The following is a 15,982-nucleotide window of genomic DNA, read 5'->3' as shown; positions in this document are numbered from 1 at the left end:
ACAGTGGTACCCTGGTTCACAAACTTAATTCATTCCATGATTCTGGGGAAGATGGCTGTGGTCATGTTTATCACCTGATGCAGAGTTCATGGATGGAATCAAATTTTTTCCAAACACTTCTGTTCACGAACCAAATTGTTTGCAAACAGAAGCGTTTGTGAAAGGAGGTATTACTGTAACTTTTTCACATATTGACATTACCCTAATATTCAGATGCAAAAACATAGAGCCTAGAATAGCCAAAATAATTTTTTTTTTTTGGTACCGGGGATTGAGCTCGGGCCCTTGTGCTTGAGCAGCAGGCAGCAAAACCACTGAGCTAAATCCCCAGCCCACCAAAATAATTTTTGATAAAGAAAAATAAATTTGGAGGATCCTCTGATTCCAAATCTACTGTCTTTATAGTTACAGTAGTCAATCAATGTAAATATTGGTGTGAGGAGAGTATTACAAATCAGTAGAACAAAATAAAGTTCAAAGTAGATCCATATATGTATGGTCAGTTGATTTAAAAAAGAGTTGTAGGATACCTTATGAGAAAAGACTAATATTTTCAACCAGTGGGGCTAAAATAAATTCAATCCATATAAAAAAATAAAATGAACGTCAACTTCTATGCTCTATATGAAAATTTAGTGTGGACCAAAGACCAAATCATGAAAGCAAAAATAGTAAACTTATGGAAAAAAAATGAGAATATCTTTGCAACTTTTAGGTAGGCTAAATGTTCATAGATTTTGCATAAAGAGCACAAGAATGCCTGTGTAGAATACAAAATATTTTTAAAAAATACTCTTACAACTCAATAATGAAAAGTGCAACAACCCAATAGAAATATGCAAATGACTTGAACAGTATTACGTAAAAGAAGATGTATGAATGGCTTCCAAACACAGGAGAAAATACTTAACATACTAATTGTCACAGAAAATGCAAATTTAACGCACTATGTTGTGTTTCTACATTAGAAATGGCTAAAATTAAGTGTTGCCAAGGATGTTCAGGTACTGAATTCTCATACATAGCTGGTGAAAACGTCAAATGTCACAAACAGCTTGTAAAACATCTCAGCAGTTTCTTCAAAAGTTAAAAATACAGTTACCATGTGACTTACATATTAGTATTTATCCAAGATAAACAAAACTTATGTCCACATACAGATTTTTATGTGATCGTTCATGGCAACTTCATTTATATTGGCTCCAAGCTGAATATAATGCAAATGTCCTATATAAATAGATTTTGGCATATCCATACAAGGAAGCACTGCTTTGCATTAAAAGGGAATGGAGTGAGGTGGAAATGTAGCTTGGTGGTAGAGCTTTCCCTATCACATGCAAGGTCCTGTGTTGTATCCCCAACACTGCAATCCATCAGTCAGTCAATCAATCAATCAATCAATTGATCAACTACCGATACATGAAAAATAGAGACTCATAAAGTCTTCTTCTTTCTATATTTTTCTTGCAGGATTGACTGTGGTTTAGGACTCATAGCTAACTCCAAATTAATCTGACAAATTTTATTTTTCAGAAGACTTACTGTGACTTTTGTGAACTTCACTAATGAGGGGCAAATCATTGTGGTGAAAAGACAGGTTACTTTTTGCAGAATAATTTTCAGAAAATTTTAAGCAGATATTTCATGTTAACAAGCTTATAAAAACTTGATGCTAAGTTTTCAGAGACTCATTAATGTGTTAAACTATGACATGTGACCTCTTTCTAAGATAAGTGGGTCTGCTTCTTTTTAGTAATGTACTCACGGACCTGTCTGTTTGATTATTGCCACTATTATAGCTTTGGCATAACTGAACCAGCTTAACTCTTTCTGTTCTTTTCCTCTCAGTGGTCTGCTAGACCATAAAATTTGATTCCTAATTTTAAAATAGAATAAAAATATTATGATACATTATGTTGTTTTATATCTGTCACCTTTTGAATTGAAAAATAATGTTTCTCATGTAAAGGTCTTCTGTGTAATGATAATAACAGTGCAAGTTGAGAGGTAAGATGTATAAAGTGAAATTGCTCTGTATAATGAAAGAGAGAAGAATTTAAAGAGCTAATGAGAAAAACCTGTGGGAATAAACTGATACCAAGAATGCTATTCTTAGTGCAGGGTTGAGGAAATCACCCTTTTACCAGCTGCTGTGATAAAGAGAAATATATTGGTAAGGGGAGAAGGAGCTATTCAATTTAAATCTCCTTCCCCTTCCCACTGTAGAGTTTCTAGTAAATGTTTGGCATGAATATATTCTTTAATGAAATGAAACAGAAATGGAGTTCTACAATAGTTTAAACCTTGGGCAAACAGTGAAAGCAAGTGAATACAAAGCAGAGAACAAGGGATGCTATGACCCTGGGTCACAGTTAAACTGGTGAGAATATTCACCTGTTCACATTAAAAAAACATTTCTGAGGGCAAATGGCATTCATTCACTCACTTGTTCATTCAACAGTTATGTAATAAACAGTTCTTTAATGTGCCAGCTAAGTTCTGGGCTTGTGCTTGCTAACTTAACAGACCTCTCTGCAGTCTTCATTTGTTAAGTGAGTAGAGACAGGAGATACTGAACCTAAGTCATGTAAACAACTGTAAAATTATTCTTGTGATAGTTTCCATTAAAAGCACGATGCTGTGAAAATACAGAAGAAAACTAAATTTGGCTGAGGCATGAAGGAGGCCTGCCGAAGGAAGTGAATTAAGGTCATACCTAAAGTACCAGTAAGATTGATTCTGGTAAAGACAAAGAGAATGCACGAGGAATTTATTTGTTAGGATTGATACAAAAACAGAAGGCACAAACATCACAGTGGTGCTAGGTATAATGGCACAGGCCTGTAATTCCAGCACCTTGGGAAACTGAGGCAGAAGGATCACAAGTTCAAGCCGAGCCTGGAGAATTTCGCGACTTACTGAGACCCTATCTTAAAATACAAAATAAAAAGAGCTGGGGATGTAGCTCTTTCAATGGCCCCAGATTCAATCCTCAGTATCAAAAACAATAAACAAAACAAAACAAAGACTGGTTTAGAAACGAGAGCATTTATTTCATTCTCACTTCCAAAGCTTGGAGCTAGGCAGTCCAAGGCTGGTAGGGCCCATCCATATGATGATTCTTCTATTTGTTATTTCACTGTGTGAGTCTTCTAGTCCAAAGGATACCTCGTAGCCCAAGACAACTGCTCCAGCTCCAGCTATTTTATCAACATTCCAATCAACTCAAAGAGGAGAGGGTAGAGGGGATATACACCTTCACTTTATGGACATTTCTAACTTCCCATGGTTATAAATTAACCATGTGGTCACACCTAGCTGGAAAGTGGGAAATAGGGCTTTTATTTAAAGCAGACATGTACTGAATTAAAAGTTGGGATTGGATTAGCATTCCAGTCAACTGAAAGATGGTTACTAAAGACAAGGGGAAGAGGAATGTGCTTTGGGAGACAAATAAGTCTCTTCTAGAGAAAGCCATCTGAGCTGAAGTAGGGTACAAATCAAGGCAGTCTGGTGTCTTTAAGGGAGAGACAAATGTAGTGTGTTTAAATGTTACGTGTCAAGGAGAGGAAAAGTGGCAGTGATGGCACGGACTAGAGAGGCAGGTAAGGACGGATCGTGCATTGCCTTTCAGAGCAGTTTAGGAATTTTAAATTTTATCTGAAGAACAATGAAATGCTATCAAAGACTTTTAAGGAAGACGGTAACATGACCACATTCTCATATGAAAAAATTTCCCAGGTCACTAGTGTATGTTAAAGACAGTATTGGCAATATATACAGAAAATTAAAATGGTGTACCTTTTCATACACTAATGCACGTCTTTGAATTTGTCCTGAGAAAGAATGAAAAGTCTGAGAGGACATGCACTGAATGTTTATGGGAGGGGGCCTAGGAAAACTGCACTTTTTTCTTCATAATTTTTTATTTTGAACGGTTTATTTTACAATAATCAAATATTGTTTTAAATTTTATAAAAATCAATAATAAAGCAATTTCATTTTTGAAAATCAAATACCAAAACACCTGCGGCTATGCTAAAACGTAGTCTAGATTGCTCACCTATTCCAAATAGTTGTCTTTTGTTTTGGTCTCCATTTCTGAAGGTTGCCCCTTTCCTGGATGCTGTCCTTTTGCCTGGCTCCTTTGCATTAACAGTTCTGTCAGGCCGGCTCGAACATTCATTATTCCCCTGAACAGTTCTAGTAATTAGAAGCTGCTTGGACCTAGAGTCACAGGACTTAGATTATGACCTTGTCCCATTCATAGGATGATCTTGCAAGTTTAGTAACATCTTGAGTATCAGTTTCTTCATTTGTGAAATAGGGAGAAACCGTACCATATATTATTGGAGTATTCTATATCTGAAATAATTTTATAAATTATAAATCACCATTATACATAATTATATTTTATATACCATATATATATATGAAAATTACACACACACACACTTCACAGGGAGATCCCATCTTCAATGTTAGACTCATATAATTATTCTAGCATGTTTGATTGAACTCAAATTTGTCTCTCCACGGTATTTATTCATTATAACATTTTTCCTTTGTAACAGTGCATAATTGGCCTCATCTTTCTATATAATTATCATGTGTTAATCAGGAATGCTAATAGGCTGAAACTATATACATTTAGGTCTATTCTCTGTAGAAGAATTTTCACATTTTTCTGGGGCTTTAGGAACACAGTTGGATCATCAGTAAAAAATGAAAAAGACATTTGAATTAAAGGAAAGCCTCTGAATTTATGTGTGTTCATGTGTCTTCTTTTCCATATATCATTGAAGATTATACTTAGTTTTGTGAAGTCTTTCCAAAATAACTTTTACTGAAATAAAGTTAAAAATTATGGTTTTACATAGCAAATTTCTATACTGTCTTTAGGGGGCAGTGCTAAACCACTGATAAATTTCTTCATTGCTGCTAAAGTTACTGTAATGGTTAAAACAAAGTAAAACTAAAATAGCAATTATGATATTTGTGATACAGTTATACACACTCCTTAATATTTGTAAAATTTTCTAGGTAGTCAAATGAAAATGATAGTTCATTCATTCAGTAATTTATTCAATAAATATTTATTAGGTTCCATTATGCACAATACATTTTTATGAGATACAAATGTGAATAAGGCAATGCTTTCTTTCAAATAATTCACAATTAAATGGGGTAAGGCACATGTGTGTGTACAAGTGTGTATGCACAAGTACACCTTGTGTGTAAACTCTTTCAGGTTAAAGATAATAATAAAAACAGTAGTACTTATTCTTTTTGTGTTCCAGTCACTGTCAAGCAATTAGTTTATCCAGATACAGCCCAACCAAACTAGGACTTGTTATTTCACCAACTGTTGCAGATAAAGAAACTGGGGATTAATAAGATTATGTGATTTGCTCAAAGTCACAAAGCTTGGAAGTTGTAGAGTGAGGACTAGATATTTATTTATTTGATTTCAAAGCTAAATTTCTTTGCCACTATTCAAGGTGTATATGAAATGCCATAATACACACTCACATGAAGAACAATACAGATTCATAATAAAGTGACATTGTTTCTGTTTGTAGGATACCTGGAAAATTTTATGTAAGGGTGGTACTGTATTTTGAATCCATAGGATTATAAGGAAATAATAGCAGAAAATCTGTTGTTTTCCATTGCACAGATAAGGCAAGTGAGGCTGACAGTGGTTATATCTGCTGAAAACTGTACAATTAATAAGAGGAAAAGTTGGAATTTGAATTAAGGACTATTTAATTTTATAGGCTAAATTCTTAACCAGTACAATGTGCTATACATAGTAGGTGGAAGATATGAATAAAAGCGTGAAGCATTATTGGGCAATGATAAACAATTCCACTTGATTGAAATTTGAGATGAGTATAATGAAATAAAAAGAAAGGCCCAAAAAGAGTTTGACCATAAAAGCTTGAAGACAGATTAAAGAGTTTGAACATTGTTTATGTGTCCTGGGAAATAGAGCTTTATGAGAAGGGAAGAGACATTGTGTTAGTCACTTTTCATTGCTGTGACAAAATATCTGACATAATTTAAAAGGAGTAAAGTTGTATTTTAGCTCATAGTTTCAGTCCATGGTCAGCTGCTTTTAGGCCTGTGGGAAGGCAGAGACATCATAGCAGAAGAAAAGCCCTCATGACAGCCAGGATGCAGTAAGAGAGAGAGAGAGGCAGAGGGAGAGAAGGAGGGAAAGAGGGAGAGAGGGAGGGAGAGAGAGAGAGAGAGAGAGAGAGAGAGAGAGAGAGAGAGAGAGAGAGACAGAGAGAGACAGAGAGAGACAGAGAGAGAGACAGAGAGAGAACGCCCCAAGAGACAGGGCTGGGAACAATACATACTCTTCAAATGGCACCTGGCCAGTGACTTGCTTCCTCTCCCTGGGCCCACATCCTCAGCCCATTCAGCTATGAACTCGCCAGTGGATTAATCCATTGATGAGGTTAGGGCCCTCATGATCTAATCACCTCCCCAACACCCATCATCTGGCAGTCACAAGCCTCTGGCACATGGCCTTTGAGAGACATTCCAGATCGAAACCTCAATAGACATAAACAGATTTTATTTTTTTAAGAAAGAAAGAACTTGAGGAAGCTCACAGTATGACTGGGTTTAATAATTGCAGGATCATTAACAAAAATAGAAAAGAAGTGAAATGTTGATCTAAGTAATGTTTATAGTTGTTAGCCAAGTATGTGATGGTTTATAGTACTTTGCTGTATCATTGTTGATGGTCAAACCATTAATGAATCGTAAACTGGTGGAGGAGATGCCTCTGATCATTTTATCCACGTTTTTGTGGACAGCACTGATGGAGCATTGTGTAGATGCTTTTGTTAGATTAAGATTTTAGACTTCTCAAGATTTATTTTTCACTGAGAGAATCTGAAGAAGAAAAAAGTCACTGTAATCATCACCTTTTAATACTGATTAGAGAAACATGTATTTATGAAAATACGAGCTGCTATGTACCAAATTACAGAAGATTTCACTGGCTGTCACAGATGGCAAAATGTTCTGAGGGGTATCATCATGTAGCAGAAACATTAAAAATATACCTCTTCTTTTAAGCTGCATCTACATCAGCTTGGCTTTTCTCTATATTGTGTTTTGTAGGATATTGTGCCAAACGACTTGGGTCACATAATAGTGGTTAAGCACAACTAAGGTCTACATTCTGGAATAAGTCTGGCAGTCCAACTTCATGCTTCTTTTTTTGCCACTTACCAGCTGTGTGACCTTGGCATTTATTTGACATCTCTGTGCTTTAGTTTCCTCATTTATAAAAGGATATTTTGCGGATTAAAATAATTAATGAAAAATAGTCCTGTGACATTAAAAATTGCTTAAGTTAAGTTCTTAATATACTGATTTCCATAATGGTTTTACTAGTTTATATTCCCACCAACAAGGTAGGAGGGTTTCTTTTTCACCACAGCCTCACTAGCATTTGTTATTCTTTGACTTTTTAATAACTGTCCTTCTTTCTGGTATAACATGAAATCTTAGCATTAATCTAATTTGCATTTCTGTAATGGCCAGAGATAATGAACATTTTTTTGTACATCTGTTGGCCATTTGTACTTCCTGTGAGAAGTATCTGTTAATTTCACTTGCCCATTTCTTGATAGGGTCTTTTATTTTGGGTAATATAATTTTTTAGTTTTTTATATAGTCTAGATATTAGTCCTCTGTTTTTTAGAATAGCTGGCAAAACTTCTTTTCCCATTCTGTAGGTTATCTTTTCACTCTGTTAATTGTTTTCTTGGCTGTGTTGAAGTTTTTAAATTTTATATAATCAATCAAATTGGTTGATTCTTACTGCTATTTCCTGTGCAGTTGGAATTCTGTTCAGAAAGTCCTTGCCTACACCTATGTCTTCAAGTGTTTCACCTATTTTGTCTTCTGGTAGGTTCAACATTTCTGTGTTAATGTTTAGATCATTGATCCATTTTGATTTTAGTTTAGTACATGGTGAGAGATACGTGTCCAGCTCCAGTCTTCTGCAAATAGATAGCCAGTTATCCCAGGACAATTTGTTGAATAGGCTGTCTTTCCTCAGACATAGGATTTGGACCCATTTGTCAAAGATCAGCAGCTGAAGGTGTTTGGGGATGTTTCTGTATCCTCTATTCTGTTCTAGTGATCCACATGTCTATTTCTGTGCCAGTATCATGCCATTTTTATCACTATTGCTTTGAAGTATAACTTGAAGTCAGATATTGTGATGCCTCCTGCTTTGCCCTTGTTGCCCAAGATGCTTTTGCTATTCTGGGTCTATTCCAGTTCCATGTGAATTTTAGGATTGATTTCTCCACTTCTATAAGAAATGCTGTCTGAAATTTTGACTATAATTGCATTGGATTTGTATAACAATTTTGAGAGTATGGCCATTTTGACAATAGTGGGTCTGCCTATCCGGGAGCAAGGGACATCTTTTCTTTTCTTTCTTTTTCTTTCTGCACTGGGGAGCAAGGGACATCTTTCCATTTTCTCTTTCTTTCTTTTTTTTTTTTGGTACCAGGGATCGAACTTGGGACCTTGTACTGTGAGGCAGGCGGTGGAACCACTCAGCTAAATGCCTGGTCTGTCTCTGTCTCTGTCCCCCCCCCCCCCGCCCTTTGTACCGGGGATTGAACTCTGGACCTTGCACTTGCGAGGCTGGCATGGCACCACTGAGCTAAATCCCAGGCCCATCTTTCTTTCTTTTTTTGACACAGGGTCTTACTATGTAATTCACGCTAGCCTTGAACTCACAGCGATTCTCCTGCCTCAGTCTCTCGAGTGCTGGGATTTTTTTTTTCTTTTTTTCTTGGTATCGGGGATTGAACTTGGGACCTTGTGCTTGTGAGGCAGGCAGTGGAACCACTGAGCTAAATCCCTGGCCCATTGAGTGCTGGGATTACAGGCATGCACCACCACTCCACGCTTTACCATTTTCTGATGTCCTCTTCAACTCCTTTTTCAAGAGTGCTGTAGTTTCCATTGTTAGGAAACTTGTTCCGTGGTTAGATCCATTTCTAGGTATTTCATTTTTCTTGATGCTATTATGAATGACATTGTTTTCATAATTTTCTTTCTCATTATATTCATTGTTGGTGTACATAAATACTATTGATTTTTGTGTGTTGATTTTGCATCCTGCTACATTGCTGAAATTGTTTATTAGTTCTAAGAGTGTTTTGGTGGAATTCTTTGGGTCTCCTGTGTAGAGTGTCATGTCATCTACAAATAATGATGATTTGACTTCTTCCTTTCTTATATGCATCTCTTTTATTTTTTTCTCTTGCCTGATTTTTTGGCTGATTTTTTGAGTACTATGTTGAAAAAAGTGGTGAATTAAGTTTTTACTCTCTTAGCATGTTACATTGGGCATTAAACTCCAAAATGAGTTTTGGAGGAGACAAACTATATTCAAACCATACTAGAGGTCACTTTTCTACAGAGAAGTGTGTAAGCCCAGCTGTGATGTTTGCTAAGGCAAATATGGAAAGGAGCTGGGTAGGTTGAGAATTGTCCTACTGTATACAAGTATTAACTTAATCCTCTGCTTTTAGAGAGGCATCTCTGTGTTCAATGTATATGGATTCTTAAAATTTATAATTCCCTTGCTTCAACATCTCTAGAAAAAACAATCTTCTAATTTCTTGCCAGCGGTAAAGGTTTAGTTTCTTTGCTGAGTAAGAAGATCTGTGGGTGTAGGAGACTAATTCCTTCTGATAGGTTTCTGTTCTGGTTTAGCCCCATCTACACGGTACCTTTACTGCTAGCCAATCCTTCTAGCTCTTCTCAAGTTTAAGTTGGATACATACTACCTCCCCACCTCTTATCCAAAAGTTATGCGTCATTGTCTAAAAGTTTTCTTGTTATTGCTCAACTGCTCACATCTCTCCTGTTGTGCTTGTCCTTGTGGTTTAAACATTTTTATAAATCCTTTACTGTCACTCTAGTGGACTTTGATAGGTAATAAAAGCAAATGTGTATGTTTAACATGGAAGTCTTGTTATAAATTTTAAAAGTATCACCCCATATATGTATGATATAAAATTTTATAAAGTTTATTTTTGACAGCATAGTAAAGAGATAGGTTTTTTAGCAATTCCTATTTCATTCAAGTAATTTCATGCTGTCCCTCTAACATTTTCCTCTGCTTTTATGTCTAAGCTTAAATTGTTGATAAATCATGAAGTTTTTCTCATGTATTGCTATTCAGGTATTTTCTTGGGTCATTATCATGCTCTAGTCTTTATTACAAATGTCATTGTTTCATGGCTTTCTCACCCAGGTTTTTCAACACAAGTTGAACTGTATGTATTTTTGGTTCAGTCACATGGCACAGTCAAACAAATGTGCCGAAGTGAGCTGACTTTTGCTTGCCAAAATACAGCACAAATAATTTATGTGATTTGATTGATGTTAAGATATCTACATAACATTGATATAATATATTGGTATAATATAAATTTGATTTCAGAGAACTTCCTCTACAATAAATTTGTCACCAGGAGAAGTGGAAGAAGAAGATGATGATGAAAACACTTGTGGGCCCTCAGGACTTTGGGAAGCATTCACTCCTTGTAATGGATGTAGGAACCTTGGCTTCCCCATGCTTGCACAGGTAAAGGTTTGCTTTTATTAAGGTACAGTAGAACTTAAAAATAATTACTTGTTTTTGTTTTTATTTTTCCTGGTACTGTGGATCGAACTCAGGACCTTGCACTTATGAGTCAGACGCGGTGCCACTGAGCTAAATCCCCGTCCTAGAACTTAAAAATAATTGCCTGTGTTTTTAAGACCAAATATTTCTCCCTCAAAAATTCAATTATCATTTATTTTGGAAATTTTCTTCAGTTAACTTGCTGTGGATGTATGTGGATATGTAAAGACATAATTTTTATTTAAAAATGTATGGTTAAGATAAAATTTGTCATGTTATGAGGTTTTTGAATATGCTATTTAAAAAAATAATAAAAGGTGATGTAAAGAGAATTACAAGGAGATATATTAGGACTGTTTAAGGGCAAGCCAGTTATATATATATATATATATTTTTTTTTCTTAGTACAATGGGAATGTTATAGAATAATGTGAATATATTTCCTCCTGAGGATTTTAGAGTATAATCCAGAAATGAGAACAGGACACTAAAGCACTGCCTATAAGTTTGAAATCATTTTACTATTCATTAAGTCGACTTTAATTCTATCATATTAACTTCAACTTCCTGTTGTGTGTTATGGATTATAAACCCTTAGAGGAGTTGCAGAAATGAGCAAAATATTTGTTAGGAAATTTGAAGGCATAGTAAAAATCTCTGCACAAGATAAAAAAGAACTGAACACAAAAGAATATAATATTAAAAGGTTAATCACATTGAGCATGGATAGAAAAAATAGGCCAGGACAGCTAATAATTCACAGGAATTGTTCAGAAAAGTGTTACATCTCAAAATTTTTTGTTTACAACAAATATGAAGCCTTTGAGTTGTCTAAGAAACCATCATTTTCCACATGACTGCATGTCAGAATCAGAGCCACTCAGATGGCAATATTAATTTTTTTGTGGAACGCTAAATAGGTTATTCACATCAATAATAATACCTAAAAATCTCTTCATAGGACTTTTAAGGTAGTTTCTTCTTACATTTACAGAACTTTTGACAATATATCCATAAAAGTAGAAATCTAACCCTTTGATTCTCAAAATCTGTGGTCAATATCTGCACATTTCCTTGTATATAGTCAGAATAGCTGAGGGAATAAAAGAACAATATTTATATTCTCAGGTTTCATATGTCCACTTAAAATTTTTGCATATAGTATAGATTTTCCCCCCATATCTACGTGGATAAAGTGTAAAGAAAACTAACAAGCATAAATTTAATTTTATTAATATACTTATATTGCTATTTTACAATTTTGAATGTCTTTACCTATTTTTTCTTTAATAAAATTAGTGTCTTTGTAAGAATATATATTTTAACCATTGTGTTGTGTAATATAATAAAAAATAGAATTCTTGGAACAAAATAAAATATTAAGGGTTTTTACTATAATTATCAGATGCTCTGCTAATCTAAAAGTCATCAATAATATTACATCTGGTTTTTCAATACTAATATTTACATTTTAACTTTCAAATTTTATTATTTTATTAGGTTTGATAGTGACTTGGTTTTTTAAAATTAATTTTATTGGTACATTTTAGGTATACAATGTAATGACATTCATCATTGGAAATTTGCACCTTTACATAATCTAATGACTTGCTTTTGCTTTATAATTTTTTAATATTAGATTTTTATTTTTGGCTATTTTTTCATAAACACTGATATTGCTTCAATAAATTTATTACTTCCTCAGATATTTTAGGTATTTAAAAGTTTTAGTAGTTACATTTGCCACAAAATGCTTTCTGGTGTGTAGCTTTTCTTTTGTCTTTGTGTGTGTGTGTGTGTGTGTGTGTGCACGCGCACACACACAGTTATGTTGTGTATTTTTCTCAAGTATCAAATTCATTTAAGTTCTCAAAGTTATTTTTGTTTTAATATACAATATCTTATTTAGGATTTTTTAAAACCTAAATTACAAATGTGGCTCTATATTGATTTTCACTTATTATTATCTAGTTTTTCTAGGACTTTCCATTGAATAATAATTCATACTCTTCTCATATTTCGTCCTGTATATTCTTGATTTACTTCTGAAATCTTGATAATTTCTGCTTTCTTAAACAACGTGACTTAGTGTTGACATTATTACTTTGTGTTATACTTTGTGTTATACTCTTAGCTGACTTGAATGCTTACGTTATAAAATTTATATTTTATAATTACTATGTCCAGTTTAAAAAGTATATCTTTTGGGATTTAAAATATATGTATATTTCAGGCTGCCCTTGAACTTGAGGTCATCCTCCCCCCTCAGCCCCTGGAGTGCTGGGATTATGGGCATGCACCACCATGCCTGGGTACTGTATTCGATATAGAAATTTACTTCAGATGAAAGTCTTTTTTTTTTTACTAGATTTAATCTAACAAACCAAGGATAGGATTCTTTTACTAGCATTCATCTGTCTAAATTCTTAAAAATATCTATCTGGGATTATTACTGTTTGTGTCTCCTTTGAGGTGTGTGTGTGTATTTACCTACCATAGATGTATTTTAATTACAAATTATATTGAGAAATTTTATAGTTTTGTGATTAAATATATATGTACATAAATATTTACATATACAAAACCTGAAACATCTTTGAGCTTGTCTTATTTTTTTAGTTTACTGCTAAGGATTTTCTGGACATATGATTCAGCCATTCACAAATTGTAATTTTAGAACCTAATTCTATTATTTACTTTTAATTCACTTAATATTTTGTATATTGTTTGATTTAAAAAATTGATCAAATATCTGTTGTCTAGAATTTTAAGAAAACTGTAATCTAATAATAAGATCTGGCAGTATTGAGCATCAGGATTTATAATCAAAAACAGAATGAAACAATATGCACTGAAGAAATTTAAATTTGAAAGAGATTGATTTAGGAAAACAGTATTTATATTGAGAAGTTAGAGAAGAAATACAAAACGTGCAGTCCATTCAGTGACTAGTCCGAGACTTCAGTTGGAAAGCACACTCCTCGACTACAAAGTCAGTAAGTTCCTTCCTACAAAAAGCTTACAGTAGCATTGTTTTTAAACCTTTCAAGGGAGTCACCAGCACCAGATGAAATGTATTGAAATGAAATTGCATACCATAATAAAGTTTTTACTGTAAAAATTTGAAGAGTTTAAAAATTTTTTCATTTACAGTTATTTGCCCCAAAGTAATTTATTTTATGAATAGATGCAATTTCTCAATAATACAACCTTAGAATTTACAAAATGAAAACATCCAAGCTGCAAAATATTTTTCATATTTGGAAGCCATTTTTTCATGTTTTAAGCATTTTTGGAGACAACAAGAAATTAGTAAGCAATAAGCCTTGTGTGTATAAGCTTCATGGCAACCCATTTCCTTCCAGTCTGCTTATAGGAGTCTGGGATCAGTGCAGTTAATATAGTTCTATGTAAATTTTTATAAACCCAGATTTTAAAGATTGAAATAAATTATTTTTGCATTAATAGCTCTTACTTTAATTGAATCCGATAAATATTTACCAAATATTTTTTATATGCAAGGCATAGTACCTTCAGGATATATGAATATTATGGAAAAATATACTTAATTGGGTGCCAAATTATCCAATCATCTGGTTCCTGATGTATCATGTTTAGAATGAAAGAAAAAGTTCACTTGCAAAATTAGAACATCAATCTAATTTCCAATTTTTGTCTAGATTTTGAAGTGATCCTGTGTTCAGATCTCTGACTCTTTCTGTCTCCAAGAATACTAAAATTGGAATGAATAGGCTGAAAGATGGGCACTTTGGAGTCCATGCTTATGAACATATACAACATTTTATTCTTTCATTATGATCAGACTGAAATTGCTACAAGCAATTCCTTTCAAATTCATGAAAATTTAGATTTCTAAATAACATCAGGCAATTAAAATTCTTAGAAAATACTAAGATTTAGCATCAATAGTGATTTTATAAAATAATTTCAAAGCAGTTAAGTAAGACTTAAGTTGGACAAAAAAGTAGAAGGGCAGATGATGCAGGCTATTTTAAAAATAATGATGAAACTCAAGTTTGTTTCGCAATGCTCCTGACCATAATAATCGCTATCATTTACACAGTACCTGCTATGTGCCAGATATTTCACATGTGTCATTTTTCATTTTCCAGGTAAGCGTTTAAGGGAGGAAATAGTCAGTGCTATGACTTTTAAAAACAATTTTATCAGGCCATTTGCCTGGTGTCATTTACATTTTTCCTGATGGTTACTTTTATTCCTGGTTATATATTGTATTTTCCAAGTTTTAGACTTCTCTTTGGTTCTAGTATAGGCTCATGTCTTTGTGAGTCACTTTCAACACTTTATTTTGTCTTCTATTCATTTACTCACAATTATCAAGTTAAAGGAGGTTAAAGATAGGTCAGAGCCTGATCATAAGTTGCTGTTAGTATTATTGCTACTCCTCCTGTTTTTAGAGCGAATGTTACAGCAGAGAATTTGAGTTGATCGATTATATTGTGGTGAATGGCAGTGCTTTTCTCCACAGTCCTAGATGACACCCACTCTGCACCATGAATAGTACAGGTCTTTGAGGCTCTTTACTAAAGAGGTAATCCTGCTGGAGGGGACCAGCCGGCTTCCATCCCACTCACTCAGGTAGACTTAACTCTGCAAGGCTGAGATGAGGAGGATCTGGGTATTGAACATTTACTTGATTTTGCAATGACTTGCCCCATAGCCTCTGTGCTTGCAGTCACCATACTCATGCTGTTCTCTTGTGAATGGCTAGCAGCCCCTGTTGTATGTTTGAAATAATTCTTAGATGACAAGTACACACTTACAGCCCATTCATTAAGACATGTGGGAAGCACCTACGATGGCCATGCTGGCTGGGCTTCCTCTTGGACCTAGGAAGGCTGCTCTGGCCAGTGCTATGTTTTTCTCCTGAGTTTATAGACTTGGTTACAGTCACATTCATAGCACCTGCCATGATGCTTTTTGTCATCACTACTCCTGCTGCTACCCTTGTCCCTTTATCAGGTTTTGTGACTGCAGAAGAGTATGAACTCTTGAATGTAGTGTATGTGGAAGGCATATTGGATTTATTTATCCCTAGAATAACCAAAATAGATGCCCCCAAACAGTGCAGTGTTCATGTGAAGGCCCCTGATACTGACTTGATCTTTATCCTCTCCAAACACCTTCATGGCATGTGCCTGGAGGAATAACAAATAAGTGATCTGAAAAAGTAACAAAGCAAGTCTCTCTACTCTTTCTGTAGGTAAATAAGAAAAATTTGATTGCATGTAACATGTATATAAATAACAGTCATGG

At 34.3% G+C, this 15,982-nt stretch overlaps 1 protein-coding gene across 23 annotated transcripts in view; it reads left to right on the top strand.

Moving 5' to 3' along the window:
• The window catches only part of Anks1b (ankyrin repeat and sterile alpha motif domain containing 1B), a 1,083,815-nt gene that overhangs the window by 285,694 nt on the left and 782,139 nt on the right, over nt 1-15,982 (top strand). For 22 of the 23 annotated variants that reach the window (XM_087192834.1, XM_087192832.1, XM_087192833.1 and 19 more), the window contains one exon: nt 10,502-10,645. The exons of the other annotated variant lie outside the window; for it this stretch is intronic. In XM_087192834.1, coding sequence (XP_087048960.1) covers nt 10,502-10,645 — 144 coding nt within the window. The remainder of the gene's footprint in view (nt 1-10,501; nt 10,646-15,982) is intronic. 23 annotated transcript variants of the gene reach the window in all.

Source organism: Heterocephalus glaber, unplaced genomic scaffold, assembly GCF_053883595.1.
Source record: "Heterocephalus glaber isolate CG9 unplaced genomic scaffold, H.glaber_assembly_v1.0 deba00001572, whole genome shotgun sequence".
Classification (NCBI taxonomy): Eukaryota; Metazoa; Chordata; class Mammalia; order Rodentia; family Bathyergidae; genus Heterocephalus; species Heterocephalus glaber.
This window is presented reverse-complemented; position numbering and strand designations above follow the sequence as displayed.